Below are 23,411 nucleotides of genomic sequence, written 5' to 3'. Positions count from 1 at the left end.
GGTGGTATTTACTCCCAACTTTCTTCTCTAGCTAATTTTAGTAGGTACATGGCAGTTTCCCATTAGAACTATCTTTTATTTTATTTGGGACCCAAAGAAAATTTATCTCCATATAAATTATGATAGTGGCTTAAAATATTTTTTTGGTATTATCCTCAGTAAGAAATACACTCTATATTGCAACTCACTACACACACATACCCACACGCATAAAAGTGAAACAAGTCTTACTGAAGTCATTCTATTACCCTTGCTATGTGTGATCTACTCTGTTATTTCTATTCTACCCTATCTTATCCCATCCCATGCCATCCCATTCCATCTCATGCCTTCCTATTGCCATCCCATCCCATCCCATCCTGTCCCATTCTGTTCTGTTCTATTTTCATTTAAGAATGAAAGCCATTAACCATTAAATCAGTTTTACAATTCAGTGATAGATCAGCACTCACAGTTTGAGAAACACTAGCTGAAGGAGACACCTTTCAAAACAGATACTGGCATAACAGGATTCTCAAAGGAAGAAAGTTCAAGAAGAGGATTTGCAAAACTGTTATTCATTGTCCCTCAGGATAGCTGTGCAGTGACCTTTGTTGATAGAATCCACCATTTATTAACATCCTCTGTTCCTGGAAGAAAGAAAAAAAATCAATATATTGCAGCTACCAGGATTCTCCATGTGGGGATTTTTGCAGGTATCCCCGTTCCAGCGAGAACAAGCACTGTGAGGTTAAATGGAACAAATAGATAACTGGAAACTGGGAGGCTCTTGAAAGTTCGGAACAGTACTATGGGACTTGCACTTGCTTTTAAGAATGCGTCCAGTGTTTTGGCTGGGAAAACCAAGAGCAGGGCATACACAAGCTGTGTACTCATCATCATCTCACATATATGTGGTTATCAATAGCCAGCCCTGTGATTCACCAGAGACTTATTTGTATAGGAGACTTAGAGGAAAGACAGTGAAGGGGAGCTCTGAACTCTAAGGTTAAGCCCTATGACTGGGAAGAAGCAAGAGTTCAAACCTCTTAGCCATCCAGGAGAGAACTCTTCAGAAGGGAGAGCAGTACTATTGTAGTCTCCGAGTTACCTTATAATTCTTTAGCACTAACAGAGGGATATGTGTGTGTATGTTTAGAGTGGATGGTGGTGGATAGTTAACTTCTGAAATACTGGACTAAGGAATTTACACTCCGGGGGTAGTCAACTAACACTGAAAAACCATAACCTGCAATCCTATTAAAACTTTATCTCCAATAAATACAAGAAGGTTTGCTAGTTTGTGTAAGGGATACTAGAATGGTTTTTCATTGGTGAAAGAGTGGTGATCGAGTTATGTGGATTAGCTGGAAATGTTGTACATGCATTGCTGCCTTTGTATGAACATCAGGGAGTAAGAATCTAGAGAGAGCCTCATAGGGGCCTTCTTGGACAGGTCTTCATTCAGGTTTTGTTCAACAGCTTAACACAGGATCCTGTGGCTTGACTTCTGACCAGAAATTTAGCTGAATTCTTCACTAGGACACTGATGCGTCTGCCTTGAGTGACCATTTTATACATAGATAGTGTTTCCTGGGACTTCATTGCTCATGTCAGGTTATCTAGTTGTTTGGGGGCCTTATTGTAATGAGTATTTGAACAGGTGGCTTCTTTGATCTGAAATGTGTTTTCAGTATAATACATCACTTGGTAATGGATTGTGGGGGAGGATAATTACAATTCTCACCCATAGCTACTGGAGGTGACTGATATCTGCCAGAATAACCTAAAACTCATGAGCAACCAAATTTGCTTGTCAATTCCTTAGGTACACTCTCTTGATCTAAGAAAATTGTTTGAGGGTTGAAGAGAAACAGTGGTTTTTGAACACAGCCTAGTGAGTGTAACTGGACTTGTTTCCAGTTCAGCCCTCACAGTTCTATGGAAATAGAGGCTTTGACGAAGGGTGGGTCAAAAAGCCACCTCACTATGGCCTCTATAAAAAATGTGGAGTAGAAGGAAGCCCTGCTTTGAGACACAGTAATAAAGTTGATAGCAGCATGATTTTTCTTCAAAACACAGGATATGAGTAATATTACATTTCTTTCCTTTTCCTAAATAAATTTAAAATGCTCCAAGCTCCCGTTTAGCCTGACTGGTAGAAACATCAAACCTTGTCATGATAAGGTCCTTTTTGTTGCCATGCAAATGCCCTGAGGGTCTCTTGTATTTGGTCTCCAAAGATCACAGCTGACGTAGTAGTCAGTGTTCAGATTTGTACCATTCCATATCCTTCTCAAACTCTTCCAAAAAAAAAAAAAAAAAGATTAAAAAAAAAAAAAGACTCAGATTTGTACCATTCCTCACGGCTGGGGGTTCTCCTGGGGGACTGAGGTCATTGCCAAAGCCAGGAGCTAGGTGCCCAGGGTCCTGCCTCTTTAGGAACTTTAAGATCCCTTCTGAGGTCCTGTCACATATCGAGGCACTGCAAGACATCGGGAGAGGGACTCCCAGTGCTTGTGGAGTCTAAACACAGCTGCTGTCTCCCTAATCTTGAAGGATACTGTCCAAATTGCCTTCCAGTCTTGCTTTTTCCATTCCTTTCACTTCTGAGAGGAACCCATATAATCATTCTTCAGGGGGACCTTTAGAAACACAATGTGAAATCTCCTCCTTGGGGGAGTGGCTGGGAAAATAATATGCCAATACATTTTTTTTTTCTACAAACACAGATCCTGTAACATAACCCTGTTGTGCCAACAGCCACATCCAACAATGTTGAGAGATGGGTGAGAGGAATAGCTTCAGAATTGTCACTTGAAGCCACCCAGTAAGCAGGGTGTGACCTTATGAGATAGGAAATGGCGGAGAAAAAAATGGAATTCAATTTAAAGTGGAAGAAAGTAATTTGACCTTTTTGGAGGGCACATATATGTTTTTCCTGTGCAAGAAAGTACATATCCAATCATTTGCTAATAGCACAAGCACCGTTACTATGATAATCATTATTTTTAGATATTACTTAAAAATAAGTAACTTTTAAACCTTTGTTTAACATTATATATTGTCACATTATAGCATTGTATATATAGCATTATATATTGTCACACATGTGATCTTATTTGCTGTTCACCACATCCTGGGAAGTAGGCAAGGCAGATAAGATTCCCTCATTTTGCAGATAAAAAAAGTCAAGTGTTTTTTATGCTAACTGAGCTCCAAAGTATATCAGGCAGTAGGCAATTCAGTGAGATTAGAACCCAAGTAGATTGTTTTTCTACACTCTGCCCTAAGCTATAAGACTGGGATTGAAAATATGGTTTGTAGATGACTTATTCTTAAGCAAATCAGTTACTTTTAAGTGTATCTTTCAAATTAGCCACAAAAGGCTTTCCTCACAATATCCAGAGAATGATCAAATTCACTCTTCCTTTAGATCACATATTTAATCCCAACTCAGCCAAGTTAATGATTAGGTATTGAATGCTTCCAGTACTCTGCAGCTGACAGCTGTTTGGAGGGATGTGGTTTTAGGAAGGATTAGGTAGTCATTCATTCATTCAGAAACATTTGAATAGTAACTACTATGTGCCATGTATCACTTTAGACTCCAGTGCTGCTCTGTCCAACATAGTAACCATGAACCACAAGTGGTGACTTGAATTTAAATTAAATACAATTTAAAAATTCAGTTCCTAGTCACACTACCACATTTCAAATGCTCAATAGCTACATATGGCTGGTGGTTTCTATTGGACAGTGCAGATACAGATTTTTAGAGGAAGAAAGTTCCTTCAAGTGCTTTCCATTTATTATACTGGAAATAGAGCATTTCTATACTTGAAGAAAGTTCTATTGTATAGCACTGCTCCACAGTGACAGAGATGTAAAGGGATCAGACTGGGCCCCTCCCTTTTAAAAACATAATTATTGTATGCCTGTAGCACAACAGAATATATCATGGTAAGTTCTATAACAGAGGGTCAGTTCAGTTTAGCAGATATTTATTGTCAGTCCTTATGCTGACCTCTGTGGCCATACTGATGGCTAAAAATTGGTCTCTGCCCCCCAGTAGCTTACAGTTCAGTGGAGATATGAATAAAATGTCTCAAGGCCTCGAGGGCAGAGCAACTGTCTCTGCCTGGGAAAGTTACAAGAGGAAAATACAATTATGCCCATTTTTTTTTCATCTTCTCTATCCATGAACATGCCTTGTTTCCTGAACAACACAGAAAACACTTTAATAACTATATTATGTAATAAGCAATTATTATAATTTTGCATTGGCATTCTCAAAGCACTGGACTCCCTTTGCTCTATTTTACAAATGAGCCTGGACCATAGGGTGGGAACCATGACAACTCCCAAATTCGCTTGGTGACATTATTCATAAGGCAGGCTATTAGACCTCATCCCAATGATGCTTCTCTTTGCACTCTGCTGCTTAAAGCTGGGAGAACCTTCCTCCCATCTCCTCCTCTACCCACCGTGGGTCAGGTGCAGAAGACATTTATGTTTAACATGGTCCCAATGTACTAAGAGTGGCCAGCAGTGATCTTTTATTGAAATTTCCGAGAGCGGCTGTTTTGTGTCTCTTCTCCTTTTATCATGTGTCATTTAAATTTGTACAAATAATGAAATAGTTGTCCTTTAGAGTAAGATAAATCCTCATTTAATTTGAGGGTAGTGGCTGAATATTAACTGTGTTTTCTGAGACTTTTATGAAAGAGACTCCTATTCACTGGCTGAATTATGGGGGGAAAAGTTCTCCATTGCCCTCTAGGGTTAGTGCCAAGGATTTAACCCTTAGGTTCTTTCCTGACTGGCATTAATATGACTCTACAGAAGGAAGTTGCCCAGGAGTGGAAAGCACAGCATTGTTGAGACACAAGTCCATTTCAAGCTGATTTATTCCATTTAGTGAGCTGGGGTAGTTCCTTCTTCTAGTTGTGCCTGCGTTTCTGTCTTTACAATTGATACTGATTCAGCATTTGTTGCCCTTGCTGTATTTAGAAATCTTTGCAATCTTAATTGTTAAAGAGAGACCAGGCTGCCTAAGCTCTCAGAAAATCTGGATTTATTTCTTGCTCCACCAGTCACTCATTAAGTGACCCTAGGTAAGTCTTTTGTCCGTGTTGTTTTATTCTTTCCATATGTAAAATGAGGTTACGGGACACCTCCATTCCCTCATGGGAATATGGAGGGCACAGATGTGGAAGAGTTTGGAAGATTAGAGTTTTATGGATATTTAGATTGTAAGAGACATGTTTGCTGGTTTGCTGGCCATATCCCTATTTCTAATTAGCTTCCCTTCCTTCCATAACCCCTTGAATGGATAACCTTTCAAACCAGGTGACTCTGCTGCCATAGCTGTCACTGATAGGATTAGAATGGACAACAAATGTAGGAGAAGCCAGTCTATGATCTAGGCTGAGCCAGTCAGGTGTCCCTCCTCTAGTATGAATATAGAGACAAGAAATGGAAGTCGGACAATGATAGGTCCTTGAAATAAAATGTCGGGTAGATTTTGGACATTTTAACTCAGTCCATATTGATAAGCACAAGAAGAAATATGGTTTATGAAGACAGGCAAGAGAATGGCTAGGATGTGTGTTTATATATATCTATATATATCTTTATTGGGATATAATTGATTTACAATGTTGTGTTAGTTTCTGCTGTACAACAAAGTGAATCAGCTATATGTATTCATATATCCCCATATCTCCTCCCTCTTGAGCCTCCCTCCCACCCTCCCTATCCCACCCCTCCAGATCATCATAAAGCATCGGGCTGATTTCCCTGTGCTATGCAGCAGCTTCCCACTAGCCATCCATTTTACATTTGGTAGTGTATATATGTCAATGCTACTCTCTTACTTCGTCCCAGCTTCCTCTTCCCCCACCATGTCCTCAAGTCTGTTCTCTACGTCTGTGTCTTTATTCCTGCCCTGCCACTAGGATCATCAGTACTGTTTTTTAGATTCCATATATGTATGTTAGCATACGGTACTTGTTTTTCTCTTTCTAACTTACTTCACTCTATATGACAGACTCCAGGTCCATCCACCTCATTACAAATAACTCAATTTTGTTCCTTTTTATGGCTGAGTAATACTCCATTGTATATATGTGCCACATGTTCTTTATCTATTCATCTGTCGATGGACATTTAGGTTGCTTCTATGTCCTGGCTATTGTAAATAGTGCTGCAATGAACATTGTGGTACATGTCTCTTTTTGAATTATGGTTTTCTCAGGGTATATGCCCAGTAGTGGGATTGCTGGGTCATGTGGTAGTTCTACTATTAGTTTTTTAAGGAACCTCCATACTGTTCTCCATAGTGGCTGTATCAATTTATATTCCCACCAGCAGTGCAGGAGGGTTCCCTTTTCTCCACATCCTCTCCAGCATTTATTGTTTCTAGATTTTTTGATGATGGCCATTCTGACCAGTGTGAGGTGAAACCTCATTGTGGTTTAGATTTGCATTTCTCTAATGATTAGTGATGTTGAGCATCTTTTCATGTGTTTGTTGGCAATCTGTATGTCTACTTTGGAGAAATGTCTGTTTAGGTCTTCTGCCCATCTTTGGATTGGGTTGTTTGTTTTCTCGATATTGAGCTGCATGAGCTGCTTGTAAATTTTGGAGATTAATCTTTTGTCCATTGCTTCATTTGCAAATATTTTCTCCCATTCTGAGGGTTGTCTTTTTGTCTTGTTTATGGTTTCCTTTGCTGTGTAAAAGCTTTTAAGTCTCATTAGGTCCCATTTGTTTATTCTTTATTGTATTTCCATTTCTCTAGGAGGTGGGTCCAAAAGGATCTTGCTGGGATTTATGTCATAGAATGTTCTGCCTATGTTTTCCTCTAAGAGTTTGATAGTGTCTGGCCTTACATTTAGGTCTCTAATCCATTTTGAGTTTACTTATTTAATTTATTTTTTTTTTTTGCGGTATGTGGGCCTCTCACTGTTGTGACCTCTCCAGTTGCAGAGCACAGGCTCCGGATGCGCAGGCTTAGTGGCCATGGCTCATGGGCCCAGCCGCTCCGCAGCATGTGGGATCTTCCCGGACCAGGGCACGAACCCATGTCCCCTGCATTGGCAGGCGGACTCTCAACCACTGCGCCACCAGGGAAGCCCTTGAGTTTATTTTTGTGTATGGTGTTAAGAGGTGTTCTAATTACATTCTTTTACATGTAGCTGTCTGTTTTTCCCAACACCACTTATTGAAGAGGCTGTCTTTTCTTCATTGTATATTCTTGCCTCCTTTGTCAAAGATAAGGTGAACATCTGTGTGTGGGTTTATCTCTACGCTTTCTATCCTATTCCATTGATCTATATTTCTGTTTTTGTGCCAGTACCATACTGTTTTGATTACTGCAGCTTTTTAGTATAGTCTGAAGTCAGGGAGCCTGATTCCTCCAGCTCCATTTTTCTTTCTCAAGACTGCTTTGGCTATTCGGGGCCTTTTGTGCTTCCATACAAATTGTAAAATTTTTTGTTCTAGTTCTGTGAAAAATGCCATTGGTAATTTGACAGGGATTGCATTGAATCTGTAGATTGCTTTGGGTAGTATAGTCGTTTTCACAATGTTGATTCTTCCAATTGGATGTGTTAAGAAAAGCAGGTAAGGTACCCTGAGACACTGGAAAGAATGAGATAGGGTGATGGAGTGAAGGGTTGTTTAAAACTTTCTGTTTCCCATGAGGTCTGGCTCTGTTTTAAGCATTTTTACTTTTTAATTTGAACCACAGTCTCATGAGACAGGAGGCATTATGACTGCTGATTTAGGAGAACATAGTTATGTGACTTATCCAAGGTCACATAGTTGGTTTTGAAGTTGGTTGAGGATTTTTCTTTTTTTTTTGTGGTACGCGGGCCTCCCACTGCCACGGCCTCTCCCGCCCTGGAGCACAGGCTCCGGAGGCGCAGGCCCAGTGGCCATGGCCCACGGGCTTAGCCGCTCCGCGGCATGTGGGCTCCTCCCGGACCGGGACATGAACCCGCGTCCCCTGCATCAGCAGGCGGACTCTCAACCACTGTGCCACCAGGGAAGCCCTGGTTGAGGATTTGTTTACAGTTCCCTGCTTCTAACTTCAAAGTTTTTTCTGCTACAGTATTTCTTATTATTTACATTCATTGTTGTTTAAGGTTGAAGGTGAAATAAGAACTAAAGAAGTTGTTTTAGTCCAATGTAGATACTGAAGGCTGATATTTTATTTGTAAGTTGCCTGAGCAATATTTGATGTCATTCCAGATATTTGTCCTAATGCCAAAACCTCACTGTTAAATTTGTTTCCTCCTCAGGAATATAAATGACGCTCCTAGTTTTTTCCTATTCATCCCACTCAAATTATTACTCATTTCTGTTAGATCTGGAGTATGAGAGTTTACAAGGCTATTGTATATTTTTTTCATGGTTTTGATAGATATTTTCTGAGCTTGGTCATCTCAGTTTAGCTTGGATTTTCAAAACAATATTATTAGGACATATTTGAGTAATAATCACAAAAGCAAGCACTAGTCTTTCATTTAAGATCTAAGTTGCTATAAAAGATGTATTTATTTCATCAAGGCAGTGGTTTTCAAATTTTCTTAGTGATGGAACTATTTAATCAAATAAAATATTGAAAATTAATATGAAAAGAAATTAAAATGGACCTTGTTTGTTTGAGGGAAAGTGGTAGATACTGTTCCTCTCATCTCTACCCCTAGCCCACCTCTTTTCTCTTAGGGGATCTATCAGTACTTCTGACTTCTATAGTTCTATATTCCACAGTTTTAAGGCCACTATACTAAACCATAAAATTTATTGTCAGTAATTTTTATTTTACAAAAAGCTATTTTCTCAGAGAAAAATAACAAAATGTTAATTCTAAGAGTCGCTTTCATTGGTGCTTCACTGAGCTTCCTTAAAGACAAAGGCCTTTGTCCTACCCATTTTGTCTTGCTTGTTTTTCTATTTTCTACTGTACCAAATAGTTGCTTCCTGCGAAAGGAAGAAAACGAACAACTATGTGAATAGAACCTTGGACTAGGGAATATATTATCTACATGGCTTTTAACCATTTACTGTCTTTTTTCCCCCTTGATGACACTATTTTAATACTGCCCAATAGTACTTCACTTCTGCAATTTCTCCCAAGAGCATAGTGAGTTTCTCCATAAAGAAGAGCTTTGGAGCTAATAGTCATGGGTGTTAAACTTTCTGGGAAACCTTGAGTAATCTATTTAACCCCTCTGAGCTTCTGTTTTCTGATCTCGAAAACAGAGCAGTGGCATCCAGTTGACTTAGATAAGGTCACATAAGCCATAGGGTTGTTGTTAGGAATATTTGTAAAATGCTTAGCATACTGCTCCGCCTAAGGTATGTGCTCAGTAAATGAAACCTATTTTTATTTTGAGGGCAATAGGAAAGGCAATGAAGAAAAGGACAAAATCACAGTGAAAATGCAAAGTCACTGTCAAGCCAAATTATATCCATCAATGTGAACATTGTGCTATGTATTTCACAGAGTGCTTACTTGTGTTATACAGTTGATAGAAATTTGTTTTAGAGTTGGCAGGTAACTAAATCTCACCTTTTCCAAGTGTTCGTGCAATGTGATGAAGAGCTTAAAAAATATCCTCTCAAAAATGACTTTGACTAATGCCTGGGATAGTTATTATCTCATTAATAGTTAGCATGATATTAATACAAATGAAGTAGAGGAGTAGGTTTCTTTGTTGCCCATTCATAGAGTGGCTCAGACTGACAGCTGTTACCTTTTTTTAATGACTGCCTTCTTCCTGCTGCAAGTACCCCACCCTTTATGCCAGTTTCCACATGTTTTTCACTTGTTCTGTTAAAATACTAGGTAGATTATAGTTTTTTCCCTTTGACGTATAAATTACTCAACTTTCTATAGCATCAAATCTGTCACTCCAGTTGATTTTATTCATTTTTCCCTATCTAACTCTTCCCACTCCTCTCTCATTACATAATAAAATTCCTCTTCCTTACTTGTAACTTTCTAGCTCTGTAGAAGTTTGAGTGACTCATCACACAGTGGAGTTGATGAAGTCAACAGCTGCTGGAAAATCATCTTTTTCCTTAATAACTGTATCAACATGTGTTTGCCATTATTCAAGTAAGAAAAAATGTATATATCAAATATCCATGGTAGTCCTTGCTAAAATTTTCATAGGGGAAACTCATGTTTTAACATATCAGAGTGTTCAAATGGGTACAATAGAGAAAGTTTCAATGGGGGAACAAAATCATGGAGAAAAGAATGAAGTTGGGGAAGAAAAACAAATGGCAAGTATGTTGTTGGTAATGCTATAATTTATTTCACAACAGGTTAGGTGACCTTCTTCATGACACTATTAGCAGTAAAGCAGAAACTTGGCACTTCATGTCTTCATATTTTCCATCCATCTATCCAGCAATCTATCCATCTAACAAATACTAATTGAATGACTATTATGGTAAAAATCTCTGCTTCATGCAGTTTGTATCCTAAGGGAGGTAAAGACAAAAAATTATAAACCGAAAAATAAAATAATTTCTCAATATTATGTGCAGTGAAGGAAATAGGCAAGAGGCTAAGATAGAGACTAACAAGGGAGGACTTACTTCAGATAGGGAAGACATGGAAGATCTCTCTGAGGAGTGATATTGAGGCTGAAACTTAAAGGATGAGAAGGAGGTAGTAAAGTAGAGAGGAAGGTATAAGAGCAGTCCAGTCTGATTGAACAGCTGTGCAAAGTCCTGTGACGAGATGGGACTTAAAATGTTCTTGGGAATGAAAGATCAGTGTGTCTGGAGGACAGGTAGTAAGGTGGTGGTGGTATGAGCTAAGATGGAAGAGACAGGTAGGGTCTGGGTCATGTAAGACTCTGTGGGCCTTGGTAAAGGGATTGGATTTTATAATGAATACAATAAGAAGCTACTGGAGTGTTTTAAGCTGTGTATGTTTGTACATATGTGTGACAGTTTGTGTTGCTGTGTAGCAAAATGACCAAGTGAGTTAGATTAGGGGGCAAGAGTGGAAACAGAAAAACTAGCTAGGATAGTTCAGGATTTAAATGATGGTTGCTTACACGGAGGTAGTGACAGGGGAGATGAGGCAAGAGTTCAAAAGCACTGGAGGTGGAACTGACAGAATCCTATGAGTTAATGATAAAAGAGAAACCATCCTAAGAAAAAATTGCTCAATGACATATAAGTGATATCATATGATATTTGTCTTTCTCTGTCTGACTTCACTTAGTATGATAATCTTTAGGTCCATCCATGTTGCTGCAAATGGCATTATTTCATTCTTATTTTTGGACATAGCAGTGAATTTATTTATTTAAAAATTTTTTATTTTATATTGGAGTATAGTTGATTAACATTGTGTTAGTTTCAGGTGTACAGCAAAGTGATTCAGTTATACATAGACAAGTATCTATTCTTTATCAAATTATTTTCCCATTTAAGTTGTTACAGAATATTGAGCAGAGTTCCCTGTGCCATGCAGTAGGTCCTTGTTGGTTGTCTATATATTTTAAATAGAGCAATGTGTACATGTCAATATGGCTGACTAATATTCCATTGTATATATATACCACATCTTCTTTATCCATTTATCTTTTGGTGGACATTTAGGTTGCTTCCATATCTTGGTAATTGGAAATAATGCTGCTATGAAGATTGGGGTTTGTGTTACTTTTCAAGTTAGTGTTTTTGTTTTTTTAGGATATATACCCAGGAGTGGAATTGCTGGATCATATGGTAGTTCTATTTTTAGTTCTTTGAGAAAGCTCCATACTGTTTTCTACAGTGGTTGTACCAATTTACATTCCCACCAACAGTGTAAGAGGGTTCCCTTTTCTCCATAACCTCTCCAACATTTGTTATTTGTGTTCTTTTTGATGATAGCCATTCTGACAGATGTGATGTAATATCTCGTTATGGTTTTGATTTGCATTACCTAATGCTAATGACTGGTGATATTGAGCACCTTTTCATGAGCATGTTGGCATCGGCATTTCCTCTTTGGAAAAATGTCTATTCAGATCTTCTGCCCATTTTTCAATCAAGCTGTTTATTTTTTTTATGTTGAGTTATATGAGCTGTTTATATATTTTGGATATTAACCCCTTATCAGTCATATCATTTGCAAATATTTTCTCCCATTCAGTATGCTGTCTTTTTGTTTTGTCAATGGTTTCCTTTGCTGTACAAAAGCTTTTCTTTAAAGTCACTAAACTGATTCTTCTTGAATAACTTTGGCATAACTTTGGCCAAGATCTGACATGCTGCCACGGTCAAAAGCATGTCTCCACACTGCATACGAGAAATGGATTTAGTGGGTAAACACAAATGCCAGCCTGGGTTATTAAATAATCAGCCTCAGTGCTTGCTTGAGAGCCCAGCAAAGGGAGGGACTCTGTTAACAACATGAAAGGAGTTTCAGGGGGAGAGAAACTAGGAGAAGACCCCTTTGCAAAAATTTTTTTTGGAAGCTGTGATGGTTAATTTTATGTGTCAGCTTGACTGGAGTACCCAGATATTTGGTCAAACATTATTCTGGGTGTTGCCATGAAGATGTTCTCGGATGAGATTAACATTTAAATTGGTAGACTGGGAGGACAGACAGCAGAAGCAAGAAGAACTACAATCCTGCAGCCTGTGGAACAAAACCCACATTCACAGAAATACAAGATGAAAAGGCAGAGGGCTATGTACCAGATGAAGGAACAAGATAAAACCCCAGAAAAACAACTAAATGAAATGGAGATAGGCAATCTTCCAGAAAAAGAATTCAGAATAATGATAGTGAAGATGATCCAGGACCTTGGAAAAAGAATGGAGGCAAAGATTGAGAAGATGCAAGAAACGTTTAACAAAGATCCAGAAGAATTAAAGAACAAACAAACAGAGATGAACAATACAATAACTGAAATGGAAACTACACTAGAAGGAATCAATAGCAGAATAACTGAGGCAGAAGAACGGGTAAGTGACCTGGAAGACAGAATGGTGGAATTCACTGCTGTGGAACAGAATAAAGAAAAAAGAATGAAAAGAAATGAAGACAGCCTTAGAAACCTCTGGGAAGACATTAAATGCAACAATATTCGCATTATAGGGGTCCCAGAAGGAGAAGAGAGAGAGAAAGGACCCGAGAAAATATTTGAAGTGATTATAATCGAAAACCTCTCTAACATGGGAAAGCAAATAGCCACCCAAGTCCAGGAAGCGCAGAGAGTCCCATACAGGATAAACCCAAGGAGAAACACGCTGAGATACATAGTAATCAACTTGGCAAAAATTAAAGATGAAGGAAAATTATTGAGAGCAACAAGGGAAAAACAACAAATAACATGCAAGGGAACTCCCATAAGGCTAACAGCTGATTTCTCAGCAGAAACTCTACAAGCCAGAGGGAGTGGCATGATATACTTAAAGTGATGAAAGGGAAGAACCTACAACCAAGATTACTCTACCAAGCAAGGATCTCATTCAGATTCAATGGATAACTCAAAAGCTTTACAGACAAGCAAAAGCTAAGAGAATTCAACACCACCAAACCAGCTCTACAGCAAATGCTAAAGGAACTTCTCTAAGTGGGAAACACAAGAGAAGAAAACGACCTACAAAAACAAACCCAAAACAATTAAGAAAATGGTCATAGGAACATACATATCGATAATTACCTTAAACGTGAATGGATTAATGCTCCAACCAAAAGACACAGGCTTGCTGAATGGATACAAAAACAAGACCCATATATATGCTGTCTACAAGAGACCCACTTCAGACCTAGGGACACAGACAGATTGAAAGTGAGGGGACGGAAAAAGATATTCCATGCAAATGGAAATCAAAAGAAAGCTGGAGTAGCAATACTCATATCAGGTAAAATAGACTTTAAAATAATGTTACAAGAGACAAGGAAGGACACTGCATAATGATCAAGGGATCAATCCAAGAAGAAGATATAACAATGATAAATATATATGCACCCAACATAGGAGCACCTCAATACATAAGGCAACTGCTAACAGCACTAAAGGAGGAAATCGACAGTAAAACAATAATAGTGGGGGACTTTAACACCTCAATTACACCAATGGACAGATCATCCAAACAGAAAATTAATAAGGAAACACAAGCTTTAAATGACATAATAGACTAGATAGATTTAATTGATATTTGTAGGACATTCCATCCAAAAACAGCAGATTACATTTTCTTCTCAAGAGCTCACGGAACATTCTCCAGGATAGATCACATCTTGGATCACAAATCAATCCTCAGTAAATTTAAGAAAACTGAAATCATATCAAGCATCTTTTCTGACCACAATGCTATGAGATTAGAAATGAATTACAGCGAAAAAAATGTAAAAAACACAAACACACGGAGGCTAAACAATATATTACTAAATAACCAAGAGATCACTGAAGAAATCAAAGAGGAAATCAAAAAATACCTACAGACAAATAACAATGAAAACACGACAATCCAAAACCTATGGGATGCATCAAAAGCATTTCTAAGAGGGAAGTTTATAGCTATACAAGCCTACCTCAAGAAACAAGAAAATTCTCAAAAAACAATCTAACCTTACACCTAAAGGAACTAGAGAAAGAAGAACAAACAAAACCCAAAGTTAGCAGAAGGAAAGAAATCATAAAGGTCAGAGCAGAGCTAAATGAAATAGAAACAAAGAAAACAGTAGCAAAGATCAATAAAACTAAAAGCTGGTTCTTTGAGAAGATAAGCAAAATTGATAAACCATTAGCCAGAATCATCAAGAAAATGAGGGAGAGGACTCAAATCAATAAAATTAGAAATGAAAAAGGAGAAGTTACAACAGACACTGCAGAAATACAAAGCATCCTGAGAGACTACTACAAGCAACTCTATGCCAATAAAATGGACAACCTGGAAGAAATGGATAAATTCTTAGAAAGGTGTAACCTTCCAAGACTGAACCAGGAAGAAATAGAAAATATGAACAGACCAATCACAAGTAATGAAATTGAAACTCTGATTAAAAATCTTCCAACAAAGGAAAGTACAGGACCAGATGGCTTCACAGGTGAATTCTATCAAGCATTTAGAGAAGAGCTAACACCCATCCTTCTCAGACTCTTCCAAAAAATTGCAGAAGGAACACTCCCAAACTCATTCTATAAGGCCACCATCACCCTGATACCAAAACAGACAAAGATACTACAAAGAAAGAAAATTACAGACCAGTATCACTGATGAATATAGATGCAAAAATCCTCAACAAAATACTAGCAAACAGACTCCAACAACACATTAAAAGGATTATACACCATGATCAAGTGGGATTTATCCCAGAGATGCAAGGATTCTTCAATATATGCAAATCAATCAATGTGATACACCATATTAACAAATTGAAGAATAAAAACCATATGATCATCTCAATAGATGCAGAAAAAGCTTTTGACAGAATTCAACACCCATTTATGATAAAAACTCTCCAGGAAGTGGGCATACAGGGAACCTACTTCAACATAATAAAGCCCATATATGACAAACCCACAGCAAACATCATTCTCAATGGTGAAAAATTGAAAGCATTGCCTCTAAGATCAGGAACAAGACAAGGATGTCCACTCTGACCACTATTATTCAACATAGTTTTGGAAGTTTTAGCCATGGCAGTCAGAGAAGAAAAAGAAATAAAAGGAACACAAATTGGGAAAGAAGTAAAACTGTCACTGTTTGCAGATGACATGATACTATCCATAGAGAATCCTAAAGATGCCACCAGAAAACTACTAAAGCTAATCAATTAATTTGGTTAAGTTGCAGGATACAAAATTAATGCACAGAAATCTCTTGCATTTCTGTACACTAATGATGAAAAATCTGAAAGAGAAATTAAGGAAACACTCCCACTTACCACTGCAATAAAAAGAATAAAATACCTAGGAATAAACCTACCTAGGGAGACAAAAGACCTGTATGCAGAAAACTATAAGACACTGATGAAAGAAATTAAAGATGATACCAACAGATGGAGAGATATACCATGTTGTTGGACTGGAAGAATCAATATTGTGAAAACGACTATACTACACAAAGCAATCTACAGATTCAATGCAATCCCTGTCAAATTACCAATGGCGTTTTGTACGGAACTAGAACAAAAAGTCTTAAAATTTGTATGGAGACACAAAAGACCCCGAATAGCCAAAGCAGTCTTGAGGGTAGAAAACGGAGCTGGAGGAATCAGACTCCCTGACTTCAGACTATATTAAAAAGCTACAGTAATCAAGACAATATGGTACTGGCCCCAAAACATAAATATAGATCAATGGAACAGGATAGAAAGCCCAGAGATAAACCCATGCACCTATGGTCAACTAATCTGTGACAAAGGAGGCAAGGATATACAATGAAGAAAAGACAGTCTCTTCAATAAGTGTTGCTGGGAAAACTGGACAGCTACATGTAAAAGAATGAAATTAGAACACTCCCTAACACCATACACAAAAATAAACTCAAAGTGGATTAGAGACCTAAGTGTAAGACTGGGCTCTGTAGAACTCTTAGAGGAAAACATAGGAAGAACTCTCTTTGACATAAATCACAGCAAGATATCCTTTGATCCACCTCCTAGAGTCATGGAAATAAAAACAAAAGTAGACAAACGGGACGTAATGAAACTTAAAAGCTTTTGCATAGCAAAGTAAACCATAAACCAGATGAAAAGACAACCCTCAGAATGGGGGAAAATATTTGCAAGTGAATCATCGGACAAAGGATTAATTTCCAAAATATATAAACAGCTCATGCAGCTCAATATTTAAAAAAAAAAAACAACCCAATCCAAAAATCAGCAGAAGACCTAAATAGACATTTCTCCAAAGAAGACATACAGATGGCCAAGAAGCACATGAAAAGCTGCCTAACATCACTAATTATTAGAGACATGCAAATCAAAACTACAATGAGGTACACCTCATACCAGTTAGAATGGACATCATCAGAAAATCTGCAAACAACAAATGCTGGAGAGGGTGTGGAGAAAAGGGAACCCTCTTGCACTCTTGGTGGGAATGTAGATTGATACAGCCACTATGGAGAACAGTATGGAGGTTCCTTAAAGAGCTAAAAATAGAATTACCATATGACCCAGCAATCCCACTACTGGGCACATACCCAGAGAAAGCCATAATTTCAAAAGACACATGCACCCCAATGTTCATTGCAGCACTATTTACAATAGCCAGGTCATGGAAGCAACCTAAATGCCCATCGACAGACGAATGGATAAAGAAGATTGGTACATATATACAATGGAGTATTACTCAGCCATAAAAAGGAACAAAATTGGGTCATTTGTAGATATGTGGATGGATCTAGACACTGTCATACAGAGTGAAATAAGTCAGAAAGAGAAAAACAAATATCGTATATTAATGCATATATGTGGAACCTAGAAAATGGTACAGATGAACTGGTTTGCCGAGCAGAAATTGAGACTCAGAAGTAGAGAAAAATCATATGGACACCAAGAGGGGAAAGTGGCAGGAGGTGGGGGTTGTGGTGTGATGAATTGGGAGATTGGGATTGACATGTATACACTGATGTGTATAAAATGGATGACTAATAAGGAAAAAAAAACATAAAAAAAATAAATTGGTAGACTGAGTAAAGCAGATTGCCCTCTCTTATGTGGGTGGGCCTCATCCAATTAGTTGAAGGAATGAATAGAACAAAAAGACTGATCCTTTCCTGAGTATGAGAGAATTCCTACTGCTTGAATTCTTTTGTACTGTAACATTGGTTTTGTCCTGCCTTTGAACTCAAAGTGAAACATAAGCTTTTCCTGGGTCTCAGCCTGCCAACTTTTGGACTGGAACTACACCATCAGTTCTCCTGGGTCTCCAGCTTGTTGACTTACCCTGAAGACCTTGAGACTTTTTAGCTTCCTTAACTTGTATGGACCAGTTTCTTACTCCTTAATCTCTTTCTCTCTTTCTCTATATGTAGTTTCCTAATATATTCATATATGTATATTTCATTTATGTATTTCCTATTGGTTCTGTTTCTGTGGAGCACTGTGACTAATACAGAAGCTCTTAATGTAAACTTAGCCAAGGCCAAAATAAATTATTCTGAAATGTGCATCTTAAAAAATTCCAGTTAAGAAATGGCAAAAATTCAAAGCAAAGCCCCCTCCCTGAATGTATCATTTATCAATGGAGAAAGTTAATATCTATCACATAAAGTTGTTGGGAGCTCAAATTAGATGACATAAAACAAAACATTGAGTAAAGTGCTAAACAAATATTTCTTATTAATTATAACTTTCACCTGAAGTAACTCATGAATGTTGATGGCCTTAGAAGAAAGAGCCCAACTAAATGTGGAAAATGTGGTCTTGAAAACTGGAAGACCACCACCCCCCAAAACATACTACAAATATGTACACACACCATGAATATGCTCAGTACACACATACACACACACACACACACACATCCCACAGAAATCAACACATACAGACCTGTTTTGAGGAAAAATAATAAAGCTGACAAACTGTTAAACATTTTTATTGTGTAGACTTATAACTTTACAGGACATGCAGGATAAAAAAGTGTAAAATATCAGTAAGCATATAAAATTTCAGCTATCTTTTGGACCAGCACTTGATTTGTACAAGGGACTAAGCATCTATATAGAACAGACATGTCTTGGGATACACAGTTTACAGATTGAATCACAAAGCAATTTCCCAAGTGATTTTCCTCATATAAAGATAAAAATATCTTTGCACTTAAAAATATTTCAGTATAGTACATTTTCAGTTATGTACACAGTTTAAAAGTAAAACTATGTCCATGCCAGTGTCTGTTTTAAATGCAAAAAACCTAAGTAGGTAACAGGTTGGCAATTAAAGTGTCAGGAAAACTGGAAGAGGCCAAAAAACAAACAAACAAACAAACAAAAAAAACAAGCAGAATTCCAACAGTTGTATGGAAATAAAAATAAAAGCATAACTGAAGGTTAAAAATAAAGTCCCCCTGGGAAGACTCTTAATATGAGCAGGAGGAATAAAAAGCTTTTTGATGTACCAGGCAGCTTTCTGTATGACTCAGGTTTACAGGTAAAATTCCTCAGTTTGAATTCAGAAGAATTTGAATTTATTCCAGCAAAATTACCTCAATCTTTTATTACTGCCTCCTCCCCCATCTTCTCTCTGAGCAAAGTGATGCTTGGATTAGGTCCAAAGCTCCTGGCAGGGGGAGGGGCCATGTGTCACAGCATTACAAACAGTTGCAAGTGCTTTACTTTGAAGAGGTCACATTTGCAACAACTCTGACAGTCTCACACAATGGCCTCCATTTTATGAGCCCTTCCCCAGAGGCCCACTGATCAGCTGAAAAGGGAACACAATGTTCAGCCACTAAACCACCCCAGTGATGGATTAGTTTGGAGTCAGGAAAGCGCGATTATTCTTGAAAATAAACGAAGCTGAATAGACATGCTGACCTCATTCAGCTGGTGAGAGGCGGGGAAAGTTGGCTTCTACTCCTGCCAGCCCAGAGAGGGCTTGGCCCCATTTATCCACCTTAATTCGTTTAATGGGGCTGATGTGGACCATACTCGATATGGGTAAAGGTGTTGTGTCATCAAGTGCAGACATGAACTTCATCTGATTCTGTATCTCAGAGTCAGAAACAAGTGTGAAGAACTAGGTAATGGATTTTTCTAATTTTGGTCTTCAGGGAGGCTGCTGACCTAATGAAAGTTGATGAGGTGGACCCTATTTGAAAAGGAAAACCTGAAGAACAGGAAGGCACTTAGGTGTCACCATCTATATAACAAATATTCAGGCACAGAAAGTATCACAGGTTAAAATTTCAGGAGAGTAAGGCATTAGTCGGATCATGTACAGATTATATTTTCTAACTTGATAAAGATCACTAGATTCCACTGGATCATTAAAGTGAATGGCAGCAATTCACTAACAGTTCAGAGGGAAGAGTTGGTTGAAAACTGCCCACATACCTGTACACTCAATGGCAATAGCCTGGAATTCTTCCCTTACCATAAAATGATCAACATTTTAGAACAGGCAGTTGAGGTTGTTAGTTCTTTTTTTTTTCTCCTCCTCAGTTCTTCATATTTCTCTCAAATTATCTTTCAACGATAGGCTCATATCTCAGCCAATAAAACAATGATCCAAATGTAAGGAAAATATTTTAAGTGGGTTTTAAAAATTCATACCACCCCAAAAATAGAAGACATAGCTCAGAAGAGACAAATAATAGTTATGAAAACTGAGTGATTTCTTTGCTCTGAACCAAGAAAATTCATTCATATATTGTTGCTAACAACTTGAAATTGGCACCAAGAAAATTAAAAGGGAAAAAAAGAATCGGATATACTTCTATCCTTGAAATGTCATTTATATTTCTTTCTGCGTGTTGATGTGGATATTGCTGAATATTTTGCCAATAGACTCAAATAGCGGGTCACAGAAGGCGTGGACGTAGATGGAATAGACACGGCTGATGCACTGAATCTCAATCAAGAAACTCTTAATGCACGGTACAACTGCCCAGATGTGCAGAAAAGAGAGAATGGCAAAATAAATGCCCCAGATGAGTGCCATTGGGATGCCAAAGAGGGCAGACAGCAAACGGTAGAACCAGTACTTCGTCACAGTGAAGGTGGTGAAGCTGGCCTTCCAGATGCCATCGAAACTGTGTGTCCCTTCTGGTTCTGCAATCACATCTTCAAAATCAATCTAAAAGGAAGAAGTGACAGAACATGAGCATGAAATAGAAGAAAAAAAGAAAAAAAAACCATTTCTGAATATGCATAAATATATATTAGCTTTTATGTACAGGTTCTGTGTAAGATGCTAAAAGGCACCCAGCAGCATAAGCCTCGCTTGGAATTTGTAGGAAATTCAGAGATTTGGGCCCCACAAAAATCCCTAGGAGTGGCATCAAGGAGATTTTCTAACATGTCCTCCAGGTGCTTCTTTGCTGTGTGAAAGGTTGAAAACTGCTGCTCTGAGGGAAACTAAATGGATATGATAAAATTCCTGCCTTCAAGTAAAACCCAGCAACATGGATAAGTATACATGGCACTCAATAAAATGTAAATGACATGACCTAAGTTAATTGACTCCAAGACAACTACACACACAATGTTAAAGGGTAGTTAGTTCATAACTGATTATCAACTCTTCAAACATTCAACTGGTAGAATATCTTCAGGAAATTAGATCATTGTGAGCTCTGAGGATTCAAGAAGTCTTCATGGGGTGGTGGGACCTGAGCAGGGATTGGAAAAGGGGTATGATTTGGAAAGGAAGGAAGAAGGGATCTTGAAAATGCAGTGAGCAAGGCCCCAGGAACAAGGAAGGATGATACAGTGAGTGTCACAGGCAGATAGACCTGTGTGGCCCTTCTGGAAAGATGGGTTGAGGCCAGATTCAATTTTATTTTATATACAGTGGGGGTCTATTGAAGATGTTGGAGCGGAGGAATACAGCCACAATCAATGCAGTCATTTATCAACATGAATTTGATATCAGTGTCCAGCCTGAGAAAAAAGGAAGAGACTCAAGGCAGAGAGATTCTTGCTGTATCTCAAGTTTGAGATGGTAGGGCCAAAACTAGAATAGGCCATGAAAAAGAAAAAAGAAAAGAATAAATAATGAATTTCAGGATGTTAAAGGAAGAATCCACAGGACTTAATTACTTCAAGGATAGGGAGAGAGAAAAGCCTAAGGTGAGCTTTGAGCTTCAGGTTTTCCTGCTAGAGAGCAGAGGTGACATTAAAAGCAAGAAGAAAATTAGGAAGGCAGCTAAGAAAATGTCGAGAGAACTTAGTTTTTGAATTGAGCAAATAGTAAGGTTTTGAATAAGGACAGATGCAAACATCAGTGGTCCACACCTGTACTAGTCCCTTTTGGTGGCCACTAGGAAGTAATCAAATGAGTTTGCAGTCACATAGCACTTAACAGTTACCACGTGCTTCTACATGCATTGTCTCCATGTGATCTGGGATTTCAAACCAATCTGGGAAGGTAGGTTGTCATTTTACAAAAGAAGATACTTAGGTTTAGAGAGGTGAAGGTGACTTCCTGAAGTCAAACACAAAGCAATGGTGGGGACAGAATGCGAACTTGGCCCCTTTCCCAAATAGCGTTCTCTCCCACAGTACGTGTTCACTTAAGCAATTAATTCCCAGGAGCTTTTATCCCTCTGGAAGGATTATATAGACTAAACTGAAACATAGGGTAAAAAAATTACCACCAAAAGAATAGGACAGAGCCAGCTTAACTGCTTGGTGGTGGCAGCAATATGAAGGGATCTAATGTAGTTTGAAATCCAAACAAGTTGATGACTGCTAGCAGCAATCCAGCTAATCTCAGGATTAGGGAATTAGGACTTGGGTGACTCCATGGAGCCTCTCAGTGCCAAGGAGCCACTTTTGATTCAACACAACAAAACCTCTTTCGTAAAGAGTACATAATACTTACCAATAGTTAAGGTTTATTTTCTAGAACATTCTGTTTCTTGATCTGTTGTCCAATGTCCTAAGAATATGTAATATATAAAAATGGTATGTCCACAATTATCTAAATGAAGCTAAGTAAATTTATTGTTGTTCTAATGTTTTCTTTCTTCATTTAGATCTAGACTCAGAAGTAAACATTTACTTGTGTGTTTTCAAAGGCTGTTCTAAATATGTGGCGAGTCAGATCAGTCCTTTAATGAAGTTTCTGTGCAGTTTACTTGTCTACTGTGGGGTTTTGCTCAGATAATGCATTTTCCTAGAGCTATTAAAAATAAAGCCCTGCTGTTTTCCTTCATTCAACTGAAAGGTACCCAAAGAATTTTATTTTTTAAAGATGACCTTATTTTGTAAGAGGATTTGGTGAAGTCAGAATGAATGCGCTAGAGCAGGTGTTCTTAATCTGAGTCAAAGGATGGGCAGTGTTGGTCCACGAATGCCCTGAAGTGGGTGCATACATTTTGAGTGTACAATAGAAAAGGGTCCATTGCTTTTTCTTAGAAAAGAGTCTATTACCAAAGAAGGCTGGTAAGCACTTTATGGGAACAGAGGATTCCTATCTCTTTACAGAACAGAATTTAAGCACATCTGCCTAGAGATTCTTTTCCAAGGGAATGGATAGTTGCTAACATTTGTTGATTGGCTATCATGATCAAACACTGTTCTCATTTAACTTACAGCAACTCTGTAATTTATTATTCCCATTTCATAGAAAAATGTAAGGTTTAATAAGTTGTCCAGGTAAATAAGAGGTGGATTTGAATTTCTAATCTGGTTTGAAAGATACCGACTCTTTCTTCAATACCACATTGCTTAAAAAAATATTTTTCAAATTTTCTCTAAGACGATTATAGTATTTCATAATT

At 38.0% G+C, this 23,411-nt stretch overlaps 1 protein-coding gene across 3 annotated transcripts in view; it reads right to left on the bottom strand.

Moving 5' to 3' along the window:
* Positions 1-18,544: 18,544 nt before the first annotated feature.
* CAV1 (caveolin 1) overlaps positions 18,545-23,411 on the bottom strand; it is a 33,872-nt gene continuing 29,005 nt past the window's right edge. For all 3 annotated transcript variants that reach the window (XM_065883371.1, XM_065883373.1, XM_065883372.1), the window contains exon 3: positions 18,545-20,761. In XM_065883371.1, coding sequence (XP_065739443.1) covers positions 20,420-20,761 — 342 coding nt within the window. In that variant the 3' untranslated portion in view covers positions 18,545-20,419. The remainder of the gene's footprint in view (positions 20,762-23,411) is intronic.

Source organism: Phocoena phocoena, chromosome 9, assembly GCF_963924675.1.
Source record: "Phocoena phocoena chromosome 9, mPhoPho1.1, whole genome shotgun sequence".
Taxonomy (NCBI): domain Eukaryota; kingdom Metazoa; phylum Chordata; class Mammalia; order Artiodactyla; family Phocoenidae; genus Phocoena; species Phocoena phocoena.
Note: the sequence above shows the minus strand (reverse complement) of the source record. Positions and strands in the feature narration are given on the sequence as shown.